Genomic DNA, 23604 nt, shown 5'->3' with positions numbered 1-23604 from the left:
ATCCTCCTCAACTCCATCAACCTCAACTATCGAGACTCGGTACTCTACAATTGCAGCCATGACACCATCTCCGTATGCACGCAATTACCAGCAAGAAGGGTCCAAACGACCTATCATTGGACAACATGAACATATTTATTATTTGCAGCAAGCAATCAGAGAGTTAAGGCTTGAGCTGGCAGAAGTAAAAGCTCAACTTCAAGCTCTAGAGAGACCTGGCAAGCAGGCAGTAATCGCTGAGGTTGTGGACTCATGTAAGAATTCTCCTCCTACTCCTCAACTAGTCTCTACAGAAGTACAATCAATCAAGAAAGAAGTGATTGAGGAGTTTGACACAAAGGCAAACAAGACTGATATCCAAGAAGAGATCAAGGAACACGAGGCCAAACGTGATAATGCATTGAAGATTAGAGTGGAGGGGCTCCCTGAAGGATGGTTCAAAGATGATGACTCTTTCAATGAGACTTTAGCACATGTCAAAGCAGCCATGCCTAATATTAAATGGAAGGTTGATGATGATAATGATGATGATGATGATGATGATGACAGGGCAACTAATATCCGGCATTCCAAAGGACATGCTATTCTTACACTCAAGTCGCGAGATTTACGGATCAAGCTTCTTCGACAGTCTTACAAGTTGAAATGGACTAAGATATGGATAGCTTAGGAACTTACACAAGCTCAATTGAAGAACAAGGCAACGGAATTAGCTAAAGTCAGGGCTGCTAGGAAGGATGGAAAATGGGCAGTTTATCGTAAAGGCATAGCACTAATCAAAGAGTTTAAATCAAAACCGAAAGACTCTCAATCTTAAACTGATGTATGGCTGATTACTTCTTCAGACTATGATGTAGATATTCTAAATAATTAGGGTTGCTTTTGCACTCCTTGGGATCTACCTGTTGGAATGGTCACCTCCCCATCTATAAGCCCCCATATGAGGAGAGCGTGGGGGAGGAAGACCTAGGGCACGATGTGCCCCAAAAGAAGAGAGGAGGGTACCTGGTTGATCTGCAGGAGCATAAGGCGGAGCAGAGGACAGCAGTAGGGACCCAAGAGAAGAGGCCATGAGCTCACGGATGACGTCAGCAACAGTACGGAACAGTACGGAGCTGAGGCGCACACGTGTGGGCAGATCAGGGAGCCAAGAAATAGGTCTATGGGCAGGTATACAGCCTGCAGCAGGGTCCCCAGCAGCAGCAAAGGGGAGCCTAGCAGCAGCCCAAAAGGGCCTGGCTAGGGCCCTTATATAGGGCTGGTTGGGCTGAGCCAACCAGGTCGGTTGGGCCAGCCAACCAGGTCTGTCCAGTCGGCCCATTTAGGGCTGGCTGGTCGGTCCATTTGAAAGGGCCTTGAGCCCTATAAAAGGAGAGGCACTTGCCTCATTTCATTATCCAGCATAGCCAGCAGTTCCAGGGCAGAAAGGAGCAGCAGAAAGCCTACTCTCTGGGCCTATGTACAGGAGGTGAGAGAGTGCAACAAGTGCTGCAGACTTAGCTCTAGGAAGAGGCTGAACCTAGACTATCTTCTAGGGCAGAAGGCTGCTGAGATCATCATCACTTGCAGCAGCAAACAGCCAGCAGATAGGAGCAGCAAAGGAGCTTCCCTTGGGCCTATGTTCAGGAGGTGAAGGGAGCACAAGGAGCTGCAGACTAAGAGCTGAGAGAGTTGCCCACCTAGGCTGGTGCAAAGACAGCAAGGTGGAAGGGATCTGGACGGATAGTCTACAGAAGCTCGAGGTGGAGCACGCGGACTTGAGTCTAGAGATAACTGGCTGATAGGAGGACCTTGTGGTAAGATCAGAGGACCACACCATTGGTGGGACTCTGGATCTATATCTTTTGTATTGTGTCCATAGTTTTGGACGGAAATATATTTTGGTGGTTTGTCTATCTGTCTGGTTCATTGTCTATTGATGAGTCTGCACATCTATGTGATGCACATTAAGTAAAGAAGTTTGTGATTCCACACCCCACACGCACACTATGTGAGCTCCTGGGCATTACTATAAGTCTTCCGCTGTGTGTACTCTCTGTTGGGTCATTTCTAACACTACCATGTGCCCTCCCTAAAGCAGATGTACTAGACGGTTTTTTGCTGTCCCATAGACCTGTTGGTCTCCCCTGGACATTAATAGACTTTCTTTCTTTCTTTCTTTCTATCCCCTCATCCTTCTCTCTCCTCCTCTCTCTTTCCACTTCCCCTCTCTTCTCCTCCCTTCCTTCTGCTATTCTATCCCCATCTCCAAATCTGCCCCTTACCCCTTCACTACATTGGTATCAGAGCTCTATCTCTAGCACCTTCGCTTCCCCTTCATCCTTCATTCCAAATCCCAATACTATACCACCACCAACCGATAACACTCAGACAAGGCTGTAACAACGACCGACTTATGTGCAATAAAAGACTTGTGTGCTAAGCTAGCAAACGAGTAGCGCACACGCCAGTCGCACAACCTATAGCCTAGAGTAAGAACTTGAGAATTGAGCGCACAAGGTGTGGCTGTGCAACGCTAGGCATGCAATTGACAAATCAGGCCAGCAAGCTTCGACGCCAGCATCGCCAAGGGCTTCAGAATCATCAAGCTGTGGCAGGAGATAGCATTTGCCAAGCCACTCTACAACTAGGTCTCCCGAAACAGCATCAAAATACATGCTTTTGTGAGCTCAAAAAGGGCTTCTTGTTCCCAAGACTGTACGCGACTGCCAGACATATCGATCGTGAGCAGCCCATCTGTTCAGGAGCTGCTCCGCAAGGGTTTACCAAACGGTCTCAATCTGCAGCCCATCCGTCGCTCAAGCCCTCAGCCCGTCAGCCGCCATAGCCTGCCATCTCGTTGCGTGCCTGCAACCCATCGCCATCCTAGCGCCCACGTCACCCTTTCATCGACGCTGTGCCGCTAGAGACTTTAGCAGTTGCTAAGGTTCAGCTAGTTGGGGTTTAGGTTGGGCTAGGTTAGTTACTTGGTTAGGTTAGTTTAGGTTTGGTTAGGTCTAACTAGTTAGTGGGTTGAGTTACTTTGTTTAGATTTAGTTAGTTTGGTCTGGTTAGGTTGGGTCAAACTAACTAGGGTTGAGTACCTCATGGGTTGGTTAGGTTAGACTAACCAATAGTCCTAACTGCCTTAGGAGTCTTAGGTTATTGTTGTACTAACTGTCCTAGGTGACTTAGGGAAACCCCCCCCAAAAAAAAAAGAAAAGAAAGAGAAAAAAAAAGAGGGTAAACAGTTCACTTTCAACCTCTTTTTAAGGGCCTTTTAGAGCCCGTTTGGAGCCATTTTGGCTCCGTTTTGAAGCTTCTTCAACGACCTTTCTTCTGGGCCTCTCCATCGACATTTTCGTGTTTTCCACACACTATCTCAGGGGCTCATTACAGCAAGGTTTTTGTTATCCATTTCTCCTTGCCTACATTCGAGCTCTCTCTCCAGGGCCAATCACCATGGCACCGAAGCATGTTCCTCGTGATATATCGCATGACTTTGATGAGGCTGCTCAGTATGAGCAAGTGCCTGCCACAGTGGTTGTATCCACTGGTGGTGCAGAGGTTCCTTCCACTCAGCTTCTCTCTCCTGCATCCCGAGAAGTGCAAGCAGCACAAACGTAGTTTCTGGATGCCCTTTCCTCTATGCTCCAGGGTGCTTTCCGCCAGATAGGACAGGAGTTCAGCCAGCAGCTTACCACAGCCATGGCTATGCAGGATACGGCTCTTGTGCAGATGGGACAGCAAATCACATCTACCATTGCTATGCAGGGTAAGGGTAAGCAGCCCGTACCACAGCAAGGGGACCATTCAGACAGTTAGGATGTTTTGTCTGCTCCACGCAAGGGTTTTATGGTAGATGCCCATCGTGCCTATGAGCATCAGTCTTCTGGACCATTGCATGTATGCCAGCTTGGGATTATCTGGACATAGATGATGCATTTTTTGTGCCACAGAGCACCTTCTTGCAGGATGTCAAGCCATCTTTTGGCTCTCAGCTTTCTGCATCTATGTAGGCTGAGTCGCCTCTTTTGGTCCGACCCGTTGGTGTGCATCCGGCTAGTGCTCCTTTCACCACACCAGTATGCCTGGAGTTGGCTTGGGTTTATATGGCAGCCCACATCCCTGGGAGAGAGGTCAATCCTCTTCTCAACCCTTTGGTATGCCATCATTTCCGAGAGATGCATTTGGCAAAGAGACCCAGCCCGGAGTTCATGCACCTATCGCTCCACCAGCGAGCAAGACGCAGCCAGTGCATCAGATGGCAACAGCTTCTATGCAGGAGGGGGTTGGTGGTGGGCAGCAAGCCACTTTTGATTACATGTTGGCAGATTCTTTGCGTTCAAACAGGGCCCTACCTGAGGCCATCAAACTTGAGATGCCCTTCTCCAATTATGTGAACCTCAAGCGTGATGATGCCCGCACTTCTGGAGGTTACACACACAAGAATTATGCAGTCAAGGATATGAAGGACAAACTCACAGTGCATAAGTTTAAAGGGGACACTCGCACTCCCAATGAGTTGGAGGAGTGGCTCACGAAGCTGGAAGACTATTTCCGCTTCTACCCCAAGTCTGAGGAGGAGCACATCATTTTTACAAGTATGCATATGTAGGACTATGCCCACACATGGTCGCGATACATGAGGGATTCGCCTCAGAAACCAACCACTTATGCCTTGTCACAGACCGGTACGGTCTAAGAGTACTTGCAACGCTTTTGGAGGCTTTCCCTGTTTGTGCAGGACGTATCTGAAAAGGGAAAGCTGTTGTGTTTCATCCTTGGGTTAAATTCTTCTCTCGCTGCAGATGTGAAGGCACATAACCCTCAAACAATTGAGAGGGCAGCTCAGCTTGCACAAGTATTTGAGCCTAAATATGCTGGCAAGCACAGAAATGCCATGGGCAGCTCGCATGCTACGGGGTATGACGCTGAGTCGAAGCCTAAGTTTGCTGAGTGGACTGACAAGAAATCTGCAGCAGCACCATTTCCTCGCTTTCCTACTGTCTCGGGTAGTAAGATGCCGTATGCCAGGCCTTACAGGTATCCTGATGCCAAGCCTGGAGGCAAGCCTACTGCTGGAAATGAGCAGGCTGAGATAAAACAGCATACACGGGCAATAATGGACAGCAGAAAGAAGGCCAACTTATGTTTTAAATGTGGCGAGAAATGGACTCCTGAACGCAGGAATGTGTGCAAGATGCGCAACAGTGGTACTGCCAAGCTCAGCATGATCATTGACCTCTCAGATGACGAGGAATTGTTTGATGCCCCAGGTTCTTTGGATATGTCTTAGGATGAGATGGCAAATACACATGATGCAGATGAGGCTCCTGACTCTGGAGCCACGAAGGGCACCGACTTTCCTTTTGATCCTGGTGGTGCTACTGCGCATGACACTCATGCTTCGCATTCGTATGAGATTCTGCCCATTGGTGGCATGAGAGGCCGTAGGCCAACACTCTTTTCTGTGGAGCATCAGGATGCGGTACCTTTTTATGCACGTGAAGATGCAGGTGGCAATGCTCCCGTGAACGAGGATGAGGTTTATTGGGATGCCCAACCAACACTTTATACTATTTCCATGCATGCCCTGATGGGTGCCAAAAGTGCTGATACTATCACATTAACAGGAATGATTAATGGTAGGATTGTGCATGTGTTGGTGGATAGTAGTAGCACCCACAGTTTTGTTAACTGCAAGACCTTACAGAGGGTTGGACTGATTGCTACTGAGATAGACCATGGACTGAGAGTAGACGTGGCCAATGGACAGCATATAATCAGTAGATCTTCTTGCCAAGATGCAAGGATTAAGTTCTCTGATAACTATACTTTTGCAGGTGATCTCTTGGCACTTGACATGGGCCCAATGGATGTTGTCCTGGGCTGTCATTGGTTGCACTCACTGGGCAAAATCAGCATGGATTTCAATGCCTTAACACTCAGCTTTGTCCACAGGGATGGATCAATTGCATTGCATGGTATTGCAGCTCCTAAATTGCAGGTCATTTCAGCAAGGCAATTGGCCAGAGAGCTCAAGAGGGGCAGCCCCATATATGCATTAAATGTGTCAGTAACTAAAGAGGGTGGCACTCCCCGTGTTGATGATTGTGATATACAGAGATTGCTCTCAGAGTTTGCAAATGTGTTCGCTGATTTGCCATCCCAGTTGCCTCCGAGAAGAGATGTAGATCATGCCATAGTCCTGGAACCTGGCAGTCAGCCAATCAATAAAACCCCATACCGACTCTCTAAGGTAGAACGGGAAGAAGTGGCAACTCAAGTGAGGGACTTACTTCAGAAGAGTTTCATCACTCATAGCACTTCTTCTTTTGCATCCCCTGTGCTCCTGGTGAAAAAGAAGGATGGTTCTTACCGTATGTGCATTGACTTCAGAGACTTGAATAAGGTCACTTTCAAAAACAAGTTTATTAGATGAACTCAAGGGTGCTCAATTTTTCACTAAGATTAGGTCCGGCTATCTTCAGATTAGAATGAAAGCTGGGGATGAGCACAAAACAGCCTTTCGCACAGAGAGGGAATTGTACGAGTTCAAGGTGATGCCTTTTGGATTGGCCAATGCACCAGCTACCTTCCAGGCACTCATGAACAAGATTTTGCAGCCTCTCCTTTTCAGATATGTGCTGGTATTTTTTGATGACATCCTCATTCACAGCAAGGATAAGCAATAGCACATCAGACATGTCAAGCAACTGTTGGAAATTTTGAGGTTGCATCAGCTTTCTGCTAAAGCCAGCAAATGCACTTTTATGGCACAAGAGGTTGAGTATCTTGGTCACATTGTGAGCAAGGATGTGGATCCTGTAAAGGTGAAATGCATTGAGGATTGGCCGCAGCCACGCAACCCTACTCAGTTGAGGGGATTTCTAGGTCTTGCTTCCTTCTATAGGCACTTTATTCGCAAGTTTGCCAAGAGAGCAGCCCCTCTGACAAACCTTTTGAAGAAGGATGCTTTTATGTGGTCTACAGATGCACAACGCAGCTTTGAAGACCTGAAATTCACCCTCACTCATGCTCCTGTGTTGGTATGCCCTGATTTTTCACGTACTTTCATTGTGGAGGCAGATGCTAGTGGCAAAGGATTAGGGGCTGTGCTAAGACAGGAACACGGGGTAATTGCTTTTGAAAGCAGGAAATTGGATGCCAAGGAACTAGATTATCATGTGTATGATCAGGAAATGTTGGCTATCCTCCATGCTTTCGAAAAATGGCACCACTACCTATACGGTAGCAAAATCAACGTTAAGACAGATCATAGGACACTCAGGTATTTCCTTACGGAGCCCAACTTTTCAATGAAGCAGAAGAAGTGGCTGGCTAAGGTTCAGTCTTATAATTTCAACATCGAGTACAGGAAAGGGAAAGAAAAAGTGGTTGCAGATGCCTTTATCCCGTATGTGGGCTTGCAGTTTGTCTGCCATTTCTACCATCTACCAGGAGTGGATTCATGGTATTCAAGAGGAATACATGCAGGATTCTAAGGCAGCTCCCATATTTGTGAAGTTACAGAGACCATCAAGCCAGGGGCATGCTGAATTTAAGCTGCATAATGGGCTGTTGTGGTGCAAGGAAAGAATTTATTTGGTGCCAAATTCAAAGTACCGACCGTTCGTCTTACAGGAAATGCACTCATCTCCTATGGCAGGACATGCGGGTATTACTTAGTCATATGAAAAGGTCAAACATAGCTTTATCTGGGATGGCTTGTGGCAGGATGTAGTTAAATTTGTCAGTGAATGTTTGCCCTACCAGCAAAATAAAGTGGACAGCCGGTTACCCGCAGGTCTCTTGCAGCCATTACCTATTCCAGAAGGCAAAAGGACTCACATTGCTATGGATTTCATCACAGGGTTGCCTTCCACAGAGCGGGGATGGGATAGCATTTTTGTGGTGGTTGACAGAATGACAAAGCAGGCCCATTTCATACCCACTAAGACCCGTTATTCAGCATCACAGGTTGCTTGGCAGTTCATCGAGCATGTTTTTAAGCATCATGCTTTCCCTCGGGAGATTGTCAGCGACAGAGATGCAAAATTTATGGGTCACTTTTGGCAGAAATTATTTACAGCAGTGGGTACTTCTCTTACACCTAGCACTGCTTACCACCTTGAGACGGATGGAAAGTCAGAAAGTGTGAACAAATGGCTGGAGGAGTATTTGAGGCATTTCTGTCATGACACACAGAAGTCTTGGGATAAGAGGTTGGCACTTGCTGAATTTTGTTACAACAGTACCAAGCACATCTCTATTGGCATGAGCACATTCGAGGCTATGTATGGACGCACAGTGGGTATGCCATCTTTAGTTGCAGACATGGCTGTGAAAAATCAGCAAGCAAGAAATGACTTGGAGAGTATGGATGCCCTTCTGCAATTGGCTAAAAAGAATATGCAGGATACCCAAGCCAAGCAAAAGTAGTATGCAGATGAACGCAGGAGGTATCTGTCTTTTGAAGAAGGGGATTATGTGCACTTACGCCTCCATAAGAACCGTTATGCCTCGCTGAAGGGTAACACCAACACGAAGCTTGCTCAAAGGTATTACGGTCCCTACAGGATCATCCGGAAAGTTGGCGAGGTGGCGTATGAGTTGGAGCTACCTAGGACCTCCAATATTCATTATGTTTTCCATGTATCCTTGCTGAAGCCACATATCAGACAACATGTCCAAGTCCTTCCTGAGCTACCACCTATGGATGAGGAGGGCCACATACTCTATGTTCCGGAGCGCATCATGGGTTTCAAGGATCACGTACTCCGAAACAAAGTCTACACCGAGTATCTTATCAAGTGGCAGGGACTTCCTGAGGATGAGAACTCATGGCAGCCAAAGAGCGTTGCCCTCTCCTACCGGGCTAATTATTATTTGCTGTTTGCTGCACCTATTTAACAGCCCGCATATGAAATTTGAAGGCAAAATTCTATGGGAAGGGATGGCTGTAATGAAGGGGAAAAAGAGGCCAAGTTAGAGGCCCTTTAGGTGGAAAATGTGGAGGGACTATATAAGTCTCCATCCACCCCCTACTATGTACCTTTTGATGTGACATCTAATCCTATCTACTCTCCCTCCTTCCTGCTTCCTGCTGCCTACGCTCACACTCTCTCTCTCCTCCCTCTCTCTCTCTCTCTCTATCCCCTCATCCTTCTCTCTCTTCCTCTCTCTTTCCCCTTCCCCTCTCTTCTCCTCCCTTCCTTCTACTATTCCATCCCCATCTCCAAATCTGCCCCTTACCCCTTCACTACAGCTACGCCCTCACGGTACACTGCCCATTTTCCATCATTCCTAGCAGCCTTGACCTTAGCTAATTCGGCTACCTTATTTTTCAATTGAGCTCGTGTAAGTTCTTCAGCTATCCATATCTTAGTTCCTTTCAACTTGTAGGATTGTTGGAGAAGCTTGACTTGTAGATACAGTGAGTTAAGCATAATGATAGCATGACCTTTAGACTGTCAGATACGAGTTGTTGCCTACTTCTGGAGGTGATTGGGGTTGGGGGGGGGGGGCTTTGAGGAGAGACTCGGCCATTCCTTGCTGCCCATGTCTGTTGCTACCCCTTGGCTGAGCTAACCCCCTAGTTGGCTTGGGGGTTCAACCTAATTAGGGTTTACCCTTGGGTTGGGTTAACCTCTGACAAGGTTCGGTTAGGTCAAAGTTAACCTAGGTACCTAGGTTAGATTAAGTTAGGGTTTTCGAGAGGGGCTGTTGTCGACGAAGTTGGAAGGGGGGTCGAATGTCCTAGTTGTCGAAGATGATGGTTGCTCCTGTTGGTGGCTCTGGTGATGGTTACTACTAGTGGCGGGTGCTACTAGTGACTGCTACGGTAGGCAGCTGTCAGTGGCTCTCTAAAGAACAAAAGGAATGAAAGAGAAAGAGAGAGAGAAAGAAAGAAAGAAAGAAAGATATATTAACGTCCACGGGAGGCCTCGCAGACCTATGGGACAAAGTACACAGAAAAGCGTCCAGGACCTGCAGTCCTTGTCGATTCTTTTGTTGTAAAGAAATCTATAACCTCTTGCTGTCGGGGGCCATGTCCAGCAAATGGGCATCATGAACCTAGATTGAAGTTGGGTGGCTAGTCGATTACCCGCCTTAAGTCCATATATCCGTGAGTAAGCTAAATCATAGAATCTAGAGGACCTTATCAGTATGTTGGCATGTGCTCCTCCGTCTTCACTACTCTCTTGTTGGGCATAGCAACTAACATAATATCCATGTTGTAAGGTCTGCCAGTCTGCACAGCCTTTTCACAGAGCCACAAAAGACTGGGCAGAATGGGCTCCTACCATTGAAAAAAGATTTTACAGACACACACAATCTGGCCCACCTTGCCTTGATACAAATGCATAGCCCTCCACATCCCTCTGTTTATAATTTTAAATATGTACCAATGCTATTCATAGAATCACAATCAGTAACTGATGATGAGGGAGAAGGATCGTTCTTTTGCACAAATCATGTTGGGTGCTATTAATAAATCCATATTATATATGCATGCCAAATTATTGCTACAAATGATCAAATATCACCACAAGCTTATAAGCAGAGCAATACAAGAAGCATATCATATTTTGTCACATTTTCACTGGTGAAAAAGCCTGCTTGAAAATTGTCACTGAACATGACGATATAAGCCTCGAACTTCTGACTATCCCTTCATTCCTCTCTAATGATTATCATGTAGATTTATAAATTTACCTTGTGATAGCAACTTTGTGAGGATATTTATCCATGAAGGATGATTGAGGGCTCAAACAGATTTGCTACATTGAATGTTGTCATCTGTAGTTGCTCCAGAAGAATGTCAGCTTCTCTTAATACCACGTAGAAGTGTTGGTGGTAATATGAGAGATTAAAACCTGGGCAGCAGAAAATTCTAACTCATTTCTGCCTTAATGGGTATTATGGTTGCATCTTTATTCCCAGATACCAAGGGAGAAAGTCACCTTAAGGTGACCTCTCTAGCTATTCACTGGATGGTCCAGATCTATCCCCTGCTGCTGCAAATATGTGGAAGTCCAATCATATGTCTTCTTTTATTTTCCCTTTCATACCCTCATACAGAAAGAAAAGGTCACATGTTTTGCTCTCCAAAGCTAGAGAAACACATTTTTTAATGTTCCAGTTGCTGTATATGGGTGAAATTTCAGCAGATTGAATTTGCATCACATAATCTTTAAAACAGTTCAGCCAAAACAAGTGAATGAGCTGAAAAAAAAAGAACTAACTTCTAAAAATGTTAAATTAAAACAAAGAATATGAGCTAAAAATTTAAAACGGTTAATCAAAACAAAGCACATGAGCTAAAAATCAAAGAATTGCAAAAGAAAACAAGCAAAAGAAGTAGACCTATGATATTTGCATCCCTAACTTACCTTATTCTGTGTATGCTGCGACCCAACAAGCATGTGTTCTTTCAGAACAAGTTCATCCATCTCAAAACTCCTTGAAGCAAACATACCTAGCAAATAAAAGACTATAACAGTCAGAATAAACTTCAAACTGAATTATGTACTTTTATCTCTAAGCAATATCTCCCACACAATGGACAGAAAATACAATACAAAAGTATTCAAATTCTTCTGTCAATATCCCACCGCCTCCGACAATCTCTACCCCAATTCCCCCCCTGAAATTCAATAAATCTCTTTAACTCCTCCACGCCACAACATGGCTAGACGCCATCGTAACGATGATGGGGATATTGACCTCGATGCAGAGGCTGACAATTTCTTTAATCGCAAAAATAATAACAATCAAGGTAGGCGCCCTCTCGGAAAACTGGAACTTCCCAAATATAATGGTAGGGGAGATCCAGCCCGATTCCTCTAACATTTTGATGCCACATGCTAAGTGGGTGGAGATCAATCCCATGAAACCAAGGTGGCATGGTTTCCCATGGCCTTAACTGATGAAGCGTCTGAATGGTACCTAGATCTTCTAGTGGAAGAGCGAGCCACATGGGACCTGCTTCAAATAGAATTCAAAAGGTGCTTTCAAAATTCGAAAGGATATGAAAAAGATTAGTAGAGCTATGAAACATTTAGTGCTGCTCATGCGGCAACCATTGACATCGAAGATGGCATGACCGCAACTCTGACACTAGCAGTGATGATGGCAGATCCAGTGCATGAGATAAGCGCTCTAGAAAGGTCAAATCCAAGTCCACTACCAAAACATCAAATGAAGATCACCTAGAGGACATAAGCAAGCTGAAAGAAGACATGATACAAGCCATGGAACAAAAGCTTCACTTGTCTCAGCTGCCACCTTAGCCTTATCCATGGCAAGAAAATGTCTAGTGTCCACACTGCATGGCCAATCATACAGCAAATGATTGCCCGGTCCTAAGAGCCACGATCACTACACAAGCAAATTCACCGCCAAGAAGCAACCAATCCACTAGCAGCAGGAGCAGCAACAGAGCTACCTTTGGGCCTACATTTAGGAGGAGAAAGAAGTACCTTGTGCTGCAGACCTAGCTCACAAGAGGCTGCCCACCTAGGCTGGTTACCAAATGGCAAGGTGGAGAGGATCATTCTGGACAAGAAGTCTACGGACGTTGGAGGTGGAGCACCCACGCTCGAGTCTAGAGATAGCCGACAAATAGGAGAAGGACCTTGTGGAAAGATCAGAGGACCACACCATTGGTGGGACTCTGGATCTCTCTCTCTTGTATTGTGTCCGTAGCTTTGGACAGAAATATATTAGTTTGGTAGTTTCTCTATCTAGTTGGTTCATTGTCGAGAGGAGCTCGAAGCTTGGGAAGACAGAGATGTCCATGCCCTGGCATTGATCATAGGAACTACGGCGGACTCTGTGCTTCCTCACATTCAGATGGCCAAGACGTCAATAGAGGCGTGGGTCATTCTGAAGGATCTGTACGAGACAAAAAACACATCCCGGATCTTGCTTCTTCAACATCAGCTCTACAACCTTGATATGGATGAGGGAGATTCGATACATGACCACTTGACGAAGGTCAAGGTGGTGAGGGGTCAACTGGCATCAGTTCGTCAGAAGGTAGACTCATGCCATTTGGCCTTGATGGTATTGAGGAGGCTACCTCGGAGCTTCAAAAGCTTTGTTACGACTATGACAGCAGGACAGAGGACCAAACCTCTGACTTTTGAGGAGTTGGTTCCATTACTACTACAGGAAGAAGCTAGGAAGAACCTCTACAACAACGACAAAGACGACAAGGCGTTGCTAGCGAAGGGCTACGCTAGCAAAGGAAAGGGTAAGCCTAACCATGGCAAGTCCAAGAAAGACGACTCCAATGACGAGGACACTTCCAAGAGGAAGCAAAAGAAGTGCTTCTATTGTGACACGCCAGGACATTTTGTGAAGGACTGCTAAAAGAAGAAGGTGGATCAGAAAAACAAGAGCAAGGAGTCCGCGACTCACATTCAGAGACCAAAGCAAATGTGGTAATCAAAGAGTTGTTCTTGGTGACATCTCCGTGTGTTACTGAGATCAGATATGTTGACCTAGAAACCACAGTGAGGATGTCTGATATTGAGATGTGGGTCAACGAGGAGTCGAATGCCTTTGTGAAGGTGAAGGACACCATGGAGTGCTTGGTAACTTCCAAGTGCGTCGCTGCTGACACTGACACGAGGGTGGATTCCATGGAGTGCCCTAGGGTCTCATGTTCAAATGGATGGTGTACTTCAGAAGAGGATAGTACAAGATTACATAGGCTATTGGTATGTGCCTCGATGAGGTGCATGGTTTGCTTTCAGAGCAAGCACACAGGTAGTACGACGATCTAGTATGTACTTGATGTTCTTCATTTGAGACTTTATAGCATGCTGTGGAGAGAGTCTGCTCTTCATTTGTCTCAGGTAATGCGAGATTGGAAGGAATTAGCCTTCTTCGAAGGCAGAAGGGGAAGTGAGGGTGCTTCTTCCAATCTCGGACACATATTGCTGGAAGGTGATGGACAAGGAGTATTGAAGCCAGAAGAGTACCTGCTTGAGAGCTTAGTGGGAGTTCATGGTCCAAGTTATCTGGAGATATTCATTGGTTACAGACCTTGCCAAAGAAAGGATGGGTTGAAACAGACCCTCAGAGCATGGTGCTTGGAAGAGTCTAGGTTGTTCACTCATTATGAGGGGGACAACTAGAAGATCGTGGTAGCTGGATTGCTGGAGTTCAAAGGCGGGAACGTGACTGAAGGTGGTGCCGCCAAGAGGTGCTACCACAGATGGACCTGTGTACCAAGATGGTGTGCGGAAGCAGACCCAAACTTGGCAGAGCAAGAGCCACTAGATGAAAAGCCAGGAAAATATTTCGACATCGAAATGTTCCAAAGGACTACGACCAGGGAGTTATTGGAGCATCGTCATCGACGTGTTGGCATTGGGCCTGGACGTGTTAGTGAGAGGGGGTGTTGGAATGGTCACCTCCCCATCTATGAGCCCCCAAATGAGGAGTGCATTAGGGGGGTGGACCAGAGATGGAATGGCCTGCCCCATGGACAGCATCTTGGCTGTCAGTGGGCAGGGGACTCATGGTGAAGAGGGGGCTCCCATATGAGCAGCACCTCAAAGGAAGAAAGGCGGAAGGGCTGCCATGTGGGCAGCACACAGTAGCCTGCCAGAGGCGCATCATGTCGTGGATGTGCGGGCTGGAACAGGCCCCTAATAAAGGCGTGCATATAGATAGATGCAGACAATTCATGAACCATGCACATGAGAGTAGAAATAGTAAATATGTATTTGCTCCAAAGATGGACACAATCTTGCACAAAGGTGTGCAGTGTGCCACCATCCAGCAGCTAAGATACTGCCTAGTAGATGCCAGCAAAAGGTGAGGTACTGTTTGTACCCTGATCCTTAACCTTCTTGCTGCTTCCGTCTGCAGACAATGGTGAGGCCCGAGCTCCCTGATTCCTAGTCTCTTCGCTGCTTGAACCGCAGCCAAACCATGAGGATATGCATGCATTTCTGAACCTCCCTGCGGCTGGAGCTATAGCCTAGAGCTGATGCACCAAAAGACCCTGAACTGAATGATTGAACTGCCCCTCCAGGGACCCTTTACGTAGGGCTGGAATGAGCCCTGCAGCATACTGACCAGGTCTGCAGACTGGCCTGACCAGCAGGCTTTCCGGTAGATCTGACACATGACAAGCCGACAGGCCTGCTCTTCTTCTACTGCCTGACATGCTCTGCAATCTGCCGCCTGGCAGTCGTTGTTGCTGCCACTGTCTACAGGGTCTAAACTATGGGCCTGGCAGCCCACGTTGGTGGCTGCCATATGTGCAGCCCTTTCAAGGCCTTCTACTCCAGCTATGTGCTGATCATCCCGCAGCCTCCTGTCTGCTCCAGCCACCAGCATGTGCTGCTGCCGACCAAGTACGGGTCCTAGAATGACCTCGCACAATCTGTACTTGATGCTGCCCTGCAGTAGTCCTTCCACACAGTCATATCTACTGCTCGCATGGCAGCCGGCATGCTGCCCATGGTGGCAGCTGCTTCTACTGTCAGATCTGCCCCTGTGGCAGCCTCTCTCTCTGCCCACGTGGCATCTCTCTTTCCCATAAGATGCTGCTGGTACACCTCCCCCATGTCCTCATATGGGGGTTCACAGGTGGGGAGGTGACCATGATAATCCCAACACCCCCTCTTGTTAGAATTATTGATAAATTCTAGGCAGTGACCAACGTAAAGTCAATAAGTGGGTTAGGGGCACTTTTCCCTCAACTAGAGGTTTTTCCCCCTAATCACAATTAGTTCACTAACTACGGTTAGTGAAGGATAAGGTTTGTCACTTAGACAAAACCTTATCCCCTCTTTGTATTGTTTCACTTCATTCTATTGCATATTCGACGTTCTGCTCTCACTCTCTTGCTTCCTACTCTCTCAGGCGACGGGGCTTGGCCACACCACCAGACACCTCTCAGAGCAGGATCACAGAGTTCTTCCCATCGAGTGATATTGATCGTCCAGTCTCTAGCCGCACAAGTGACCGACGACCGCAGCACAACACATAAGGCATTGAGGGAACACACAGATCACTCTAGGGGACCTCCCGTCATTGTTTAGACCCGAGGCACATCCCATGGGAGTCACGGTGGCTTTGGTCTTGCGTCAAGCCTCCTCCAGGAGACCGAGACGCACAGCACCCCTTGACAGACGCCAGCGTCCCATCACCGGCTATGCACCAGCCAGGGGGACATGACATACGGAGGATTCCGCTCCACTCCAGTCTTTTTTCTTTTCAATGTCACACCCAGATGTATTTGATTATGTATGATCAGACTTAGGACTCTGCACGGGTGATGATGCTCGTTTAGTAGCTCCACCCTTACTGTGATTTGTATCAAGTTTTCTTTCAGTCTCATACACCCATCGGTCTTCCAAAGACTCTAATAAAATTTCTCTCTTTCTTTCTTTCTTTCTTTCTCCCATTTCTATCATTTGGTATCAGAGCCTACCTTCGCTTCCGGACCTAGAGCCCATCATCAAACTCCTGCCTCTGGACTTTTGTTCATCGCTTGCTCCACACGGGAATCCGTACAAAGCCTCGACCTGCTCATCCATACAATTGTACAAACAGTCGTATTGTTTGCTGCCGTACATAACATACAGGTCTTGCGCCACTCGTCCGTACAACAGGTGCCACATTCCTTCTGTACAGCAGGAGTTACTCGTCCGTACAACGTACGCTCAGTGCTTGTACATATTTGCAAGCGTCGTACTTTGTCCGTACAGTCGCCATTCCAAGCTATGGTGTACACTGTATGATGCCCGTACAGATTAGTCAGAGCCGTCCGTACAGTGCTTGTAATCTACTGGTATGTTGCCGTACACAGCCCGTACAATAGATTTGCTACTCTCCGTACATTCTCCATACACCTAAGCCGTACATGCCGTACAGCTCAGACCGTACCCGCGATAGCACTTTGCATGTCCGTACCTTCGCACCCGTCTGTACATTCTGTATCTCTCCGTACATTCCATACGATCTCTTTGTGCAGGTGCATTCAGGATTTCAGCTAAAGAATCAAGCAATTTTGGGGCAGATATTTGCTTTGCAAGACAAGTCAAGCAAAAATTTGGGGCTTCTTGTGAATTAGTCCCAATTTCAGCTCAATTTCTCCCCAAAATTTGGGGCTTTTGTTTCTACACTGCAATTTCTTGCATAATTGGGGCTTTCAGATACTTTGCCCTCTTTTGGATGCAACTTCCCTGAAGAAATTGGGGCTTTTGGCATTCACATGCAATTTGGCAATGTACTAGCAGTTTGGGACTGTTGCAGGCAGTTTTGGACTCATTTTGAGTGACATTGCAGACATTGGCAAATTTTGCGGTGTTTTTTGGCAGATTGAGAGCATTTGCAAGATAATTGAAGTGCATTTTGAGCCTTTGATAGGCTGTGACAGTATTTGTCACTGTGAGCAGATTTTTCTTTGCAGATTTCACTTGTGCATTTTACATCCCAGGACGGGATTTTACTTGGTCAGTTTGCTGTATTTTTTTGAGATTATTTGGTGAAAATGGCTCAGAACAACCCCAATGAGGTGTTCGGAGTTCTCACATAGGAGGATAAGTTGGATGGCACCAACTACTACTTGTGGAGTTTCATGATTCGCAATATCTTGGTTGGAAGACATCTTTGGGATTATGTCAGTGGAGATGAAGCAAGACCAAATACAGCGACTACACCTGTCACTCCTATAGCTGGAGGCAAGGGTAGAGGTGCAAATGCAGCACAAGTAGTTGGAGCAGCCGCTCCAAGAGCTCCCATAGCAAAGCAGAAAAGATGGGACTCTAGAGATGGACAAGCTCTTTCTGTCAAGAGGTTCATTATACCTCATATTCGGTCATACAAAACATTTATGGCAGCTTGGGAGATCCTAGAGAGTATGTTTGCAGCTAGAAATGATGCCAGGGTTTCCTTTCTGAAGTGGGATTTCATGAATTCTCACCTCACAAAGCTTCAGGACTTGAAGAAACAATTGCTGAATATTGATGAACTCATTCCGGATATCTTGCACTTCAGATTTTTCAATGGGTAGTTCAGATGCTACAGCCACTAATGATGATGACCCATATACTTTCTTGACTTGCAGTTATGATTCTTCAAAGGATGCATGCTCTCTTAGTGTCGATGAGACACTTCATACTTGGTATTTTGACAGTGGTGCTTCAAAGCACATCACTTCTGAGAAGAGTCTGTTTGTATCTCTGCATCCTCCACCCACCAAAAAGAAGGTGACTTGTGCGAATAATTCTTCTTATTCAGTGTGTGGAGTGGGAGACATTATTCTCACATCCACTGATGGCACAGATTTCAGAATTTCAGATGTTCTCTATGTGCCAGGAATAAAGAAGAATTTGCTTTCAATGTCCTCACTCAATAGAGGAGGATTTCAGGTTGTTTTTGATGATGACAAGTGCGCAGTCAGAGACAAAGAGAATGACTATGCTTTGATGTTGTCTGGCACTTTGTATCGGGGTCTTTTTCAACTTGATCTATATGAAAAAAGATCCGATCTTGCATTACTAGTTAGCACTCCCACTGTTGCATGCCAGGTATGGGCACATGAGCTATGGCAGCTTAATGACACTTCAGAGGCATGATATGGTTGATGCATTGCCTTCTTTGGAGTCGCCTCCTCCACATGCATGTGAAGGTTGCATCCTTGGCAAGATGCATAGACTTCCCTTCAAGAAGGATGGTGCAGTGAAAGCTACACGGAAATTACAGCTTATTCACAATGATGTCTGCGGTCCCATGAGGACACTTGCTTTTGGTGGTTATCTCTATTTGGTTACATTCATAGATGACTTCACCAACTACAAATGGGTCTATGGTCTCAAGGCAAAATCAGAAGTGTTTATGCATTTCAAACATTTTGTGGCTATGGTTGAGAATGAAACAGGACTCAAGGTGCAGACACTTCGCATAGATCAGGGAGGAGAGTATATGTCTCATGAATTTGAGACATTTTTGAAGGAGAAAGGCATCACGCATCAGCTTACAGTGAGGCTTACACCTCAACAGAATGGCAAAGCTGAGCGGAAGATTCGCACTGCCATGGAGATGGATAGATGTATGCTCACAAGTAAGAAGTTTCCTCACAGGTTTTGGCTTGAAGGCCTCATGTGTGCCAGCTATATTTTGAATCGGGCTCCTACAAAGGCTTTGAAGACAATCACTCCCTAGGAGGCATGGCATAGGAGAAAGCCTTCAATGGACCATTTCAGAGTTTCGGGTTGTGTTGCATATGCCCTCGTGCCTCTGGAGTTTAGACACAAGTTGTCAGATAAGGCACTCAAATGCATTTTTGTGGGATATAGTTCACAAAGCAAAGGCTATCGTCTCTACAATCCTACTACACGCAAGATTTTTGTTAGTAGAGATGTTATATTCTTTGAAAATTCAGCACATACACATGCTGAATTTCAGATTCCAGCTTCTTCAGATGATGTGTTTGAGGGGATGCTTCCTATAGCATTTGGCTCCCCGGCTGAAACTTAGAATTTACAGCAACCTCCTCCAAATCCACATGTCTAGATTCAGCCACCGGCTGATTTAGTACCACCTCAGGGTGTGGATGAAGTTTTCACGCAAGAGATTCAAGAGATCCACGCAGCCAAAACAGTCCCGAATTGGTAGCAGAGAGCTTATGAAGGGACTCTTCTTGATGAAGAGGAGCCTGACTCTTTTGAAGAAGCAAAGGATAATGTGCATTGGATGCAAGCCATGCACAATGAGTTGCAGTCCATAGAAAAAGAAAGATATATTAATGTCCACGGGAGACCTCACGGGCCTATGGGACAAAGTGCACAAAAAAGCGAACTCATACAAGCCTCAATGGGCTGAAGCAAAGGCTACGCTAGGACCCCTGCTGAGTACTGTTGAGTACTGGTCTGTGCTAACAGAATCATAATCATAATCATAATCTATCCGGGCGTTGGGACAAAACCGAAGCCTGGTACAGTGATGGCTCTCTCTCTAGTGGGCTGCAAAATATCTCGTATCTGTGTCTGTCGAACTGTCTCGCGCTGCAGTGGGGGCGCAGTCTCCTCGCTCTCTAGACTCTCTGAGCTATGTCTAGAGTGATCCCTCATCTCTGTCGGTCTCCCCTGAGGAAAGCTATGATAGGTCGGACCTCAATAGAGTGTACTCTGGGGGCTCTCTATCGCACATGTGGCCTCTACGCCCCTCTCTCAATAGTACTGTGTCGGCTGCTCATCCAGACTACTCTCATATCGGCTAGCTCCTCTTCCTCCACTCCATTGTGTCCGGGGGCTGACTCAAATGTATAGAAGTCTGTGACGTGCCACTGTGCCCGGTCACCCTCTATGTCCTGTAGTGGTCTGACCATCCCCTGCTCCTCTCTGATCTGTTGTAGAAGCGCCCCCCTATGTTGCTGCATCTCCATCAGATAAAGCCCGATATAGACCTGGTCATGGAAATGGATCAGTCGTGACAAAGGACCGAAGCCACTCCCCTCTAGGTAGAGACAGTGGTAGCGTCCCCGAATCTCATAGTAGGCTCGGCAAACACAAAGAAAATGCTCCTCTGTCTCAACCGTCCCCAGCGTACATAGCGTGCAAACCCGCTGCTCTCTCTAGGTATATCGTTGCTCTCCCTGCCTCAATCCTCAGCTGATAGGATGAAACCCGCATCTGACCAATGGCAATCCTCAGTGCATGAGATACTCCTCTATCCTCGAGATACTGAGGTCTGATAATGAATCCCTCCTCTGATACTCTCAGGAAGTGGTTGCGATAAAACTAGGTCTTGGTGTAAAGCTCCTGGTCCCCCCCCCAAGTCCGAGATGTGTGAAGCTGGAGGAGGTCTAACTGTGTTATACGGTTGATCTCATCTCGCGGGAGCGACTCAAGAGGTGCATCCATGCTGTACTGAAAGGGGGGAAGCTTGTCCATCTGGATACCGTGCCTCGCAAGCCATGTAGATACACCATGTGTCTACCCGCTCTCTGCGAGTCGTCTGGATGACTCTAGGACCAACCTCAGAAGTCTCCAATGGGGTAGGTTCCAGGCTTTGTGGATGAAAGGCACTGTCTAAAAGATGGCATCAACCTGGAGAGGTGTCATAGCGAACCCTGCCTGTACTATCTCATGTGGAACTGAGGGCTTACATCGGATCATCCTAGATCCCATCATCACCTTTAGTCGCTCGAAGCTCCTCCAGTCTGTCCTCGGAAGATCGCACGTGTTGAAAAGCCAGCCCTTCGTCGGTGGATCCTGAAAGTGCACCTGGAAACAATGCCGCTCTAGTCTAGCCAAATCACTACACCCCCGTGTTAGTCGTGCTTGGGCTGCTTGTTTCATCATGAAGATGGGTCCTGTAAAGACTACTCCCAAATATGTGTATGACTGCACTATCTCCACTGGTTCACCACAAGATAGGTGAAAGTAAGTCGGTTAGTCACTGCTCGTGAGGTGTTGAAGATCATGACCTTAGTTTTCCCAAGGTTGACCGTCAGATCTCTCTCTCTGCAAAACACCTCTAATGCCTTCAGATCTCTATGCAGCCCCTCCGCTGAACAGGATATAAGGACTATATCATCGGCATATAACAATATCTGTACAAGGAGATCCCCTAATAATGAGCCCTTGCCACCTAGGCGATCTATGAAAGATGCCATCTCATCAATGTAGAGTCCAAAGAGAGTCGGTGAGAGAGGGCAGCCCTGCTTCACCCCAATGGTGCTTTCAACCCAATCCGATAGACCGCCTGGGGCACGGACCCTACCTCTGACTGACTCATATAAGCTCATCACACCCCAAATCAGCATCTCTGGGATCTGCATCTCATGTAGTCTCCTGATCATGCGGAACCATGGAACAGTGTCGAAGGCTTTTCGAAAGTCTACTAAGCATGTGTAGACTCTTTGATGTCTGGACCTCGCCTCCTCAATGATAGCCCTCAGAGTGAAGATGTGGTCTAGAGTAGAGTATTGCCTCCTGAATCCTAGTGCTCGCTGCCCTCGTGCCTCTATATGACTGCTGATCTCTCTCTCTAGTACCGATCCATAGATCTTGGCCAGTGTGTGTGGCCAATCATGAGGGTGCGATAGTTCCCAATGTCCATGAGGTCTCTTGCTTTGTGTATCGGTGCAATAGTAGTGGTGCTCCATGATGGTGGGAAGCCGTGACAAACTGCAAGGTTAAACATATGTGCAAGGATCGGTGCTAGGACCTCCTGCCCATGTGCGAAGTACTCTATCCAAAGGCCTTCATGATCCTGTGCTTTCCGCTTGTGGAGTCGGCAAAGTGCAGCCCGCACATTCTGCGTAGTGAATAGATGACAGGTAGTGGGCCTGGGCAGAGAGGACATGTCTGCCGGTATCTGCCTCGGGACATCATATAAGGAGCATGCATAAGTGTGCCACACGCCCGGATCCGTGATGGGGATGGGTGGCTTCCCCTCCGAGAGGAATCCCCACCCTGTGGTTAGGTCTCCTCCGTGAAATTATCTAATGATCTCATCCATCCTATGTGTGAGGAAGGCTCGTCTCTTGCGGCGTGTCAAGTGCTGAAAGATCCTGTGTGCCTCATGTGACGTCAACTGACCCAAGGCTCGGATGGGCTCGCATCTCTCTGCAAGGGGTTTTGAGGTATCTTCGTACCCGTGAAGATCGGGTCGTAGGAAAGGATCTGGTGGCAGCATCATGTATCACTGTGGCAAGGGTGGCTGAGGCATGGGCGAGGTCTAAATCAGCCTACACTAAGGCCGGAAGCTCTCTGGCTAAGTGACACACATACACTGGATCAAGGGCACGGTCAAAGTGGGTCTGGATCCAGGTAGCGGTAGGAACTCTCCCTGTGCCTGGTGTAGTAGCAAGAACATCAAAGGCTAGATATGAGTGGTCGGCTCCAAGTGGGGGGGGGGGGGGGGGTATGGTGAGGTCATGTATCTGTGTGACAAAAGCCAATGGGCCCAGTAGGTAGTCCACTGTGCTGGTTCTGCCTCCATGTGGGAGGCATGTGAACCCCACAGATGATGGCCATCTCTGAAGGCCATTGTAGATGATGAGGTCATGGACAGCTCCCAACTCAAGCAGGTGTTGCCCATATGCTGTCACATGTGAAGTATCGGCTGAAAGTCTCCGAATCCCAAGTTCTGCTGCATCTAGCTCTAGCATCATGTGGGGGTCTCTCTCATATGTGAAGCCAAGTAAGCCCACTTGCTTATCCCTCATCCTTGCATTGAAATCTCCCAGAAGGAGGGTGTCTCCCTCTCTAAAGAACTCTATGATATCATCATGTATCGTCTCATAAGGACTGTGCCCCTCTATAGTGACATCATGGGCATATGATGACATGTGTGGAGGGAGTAGCTGCACTCGTATCCACATGTGATGTGCATGTTCCTCTCTCCGTACTACAGATATGAGTGGTCTCAAGTGTCCCTGTCACCGTGGGCAGCCCTCTCTTTCTGGGCTCTCATGTGTCTCAATGTAGAAGATGATGTCTCTACCTGTGTCTGTCTCCGATAAGCCACCTGGGTCGGACCAAAGGGTAACATTACAGTTCCATACAGCCATACTCAGCTTGTTTTGTGCACTCCCCTCCCGACTCTGACACCGTCATAGTTCCCCTCTTCCTTCTCCCC

At 47.1% G+C, this 23604-nt stretch overlaps 1 protein-coding gene across 2 annotated transcripts in view; it reads right to left on the bottom strand.

Annotated features, from left to right (window-relative positions):
• ATXR2 (histone-lysine N-methyltransferase ATXR2) overlaps nt 1–23604 on the bottom strand; it is a 198992-nt gene that overhangs the window by 139449 nt on the left and 35939 nt on the right. For both annotated transcript variants that reach the window (XM_087396398.1, XM_087396399.1), the window contains exon 3: nt 11379–11464. In XM_087396398.1, the coding sequence (XP_087252524.1) occupies nt 11379–11464 (86 nt within the window). The remainder of the gene's footprint in view (nt 1–11378; nt 11465–23604) is intronic.

The sequence above is a fragment of the Dipteris shenzhenensis genome, chromosome 25 (genome assembly GCF_047967505.1).
Source record: "Dipteris shenzhenensis isolate YYH24624 ecotype China chromosome 25, Dip_SZ_1.0, whole genome shotgun sequence".
NCBI classification, from domain to species: Eukaryota; Viridiplantae; Streptophyta; class Polypodiopsida; order Gleicheniales; family Dipteridaceae; genus Dipteris; species Dipteris shenzhenensis.
The sequence above is the reverse complement of the archived record's forward strand: the minus strand, read 5'-3'. Positions and strand labels throughout refer to the sequence as shown.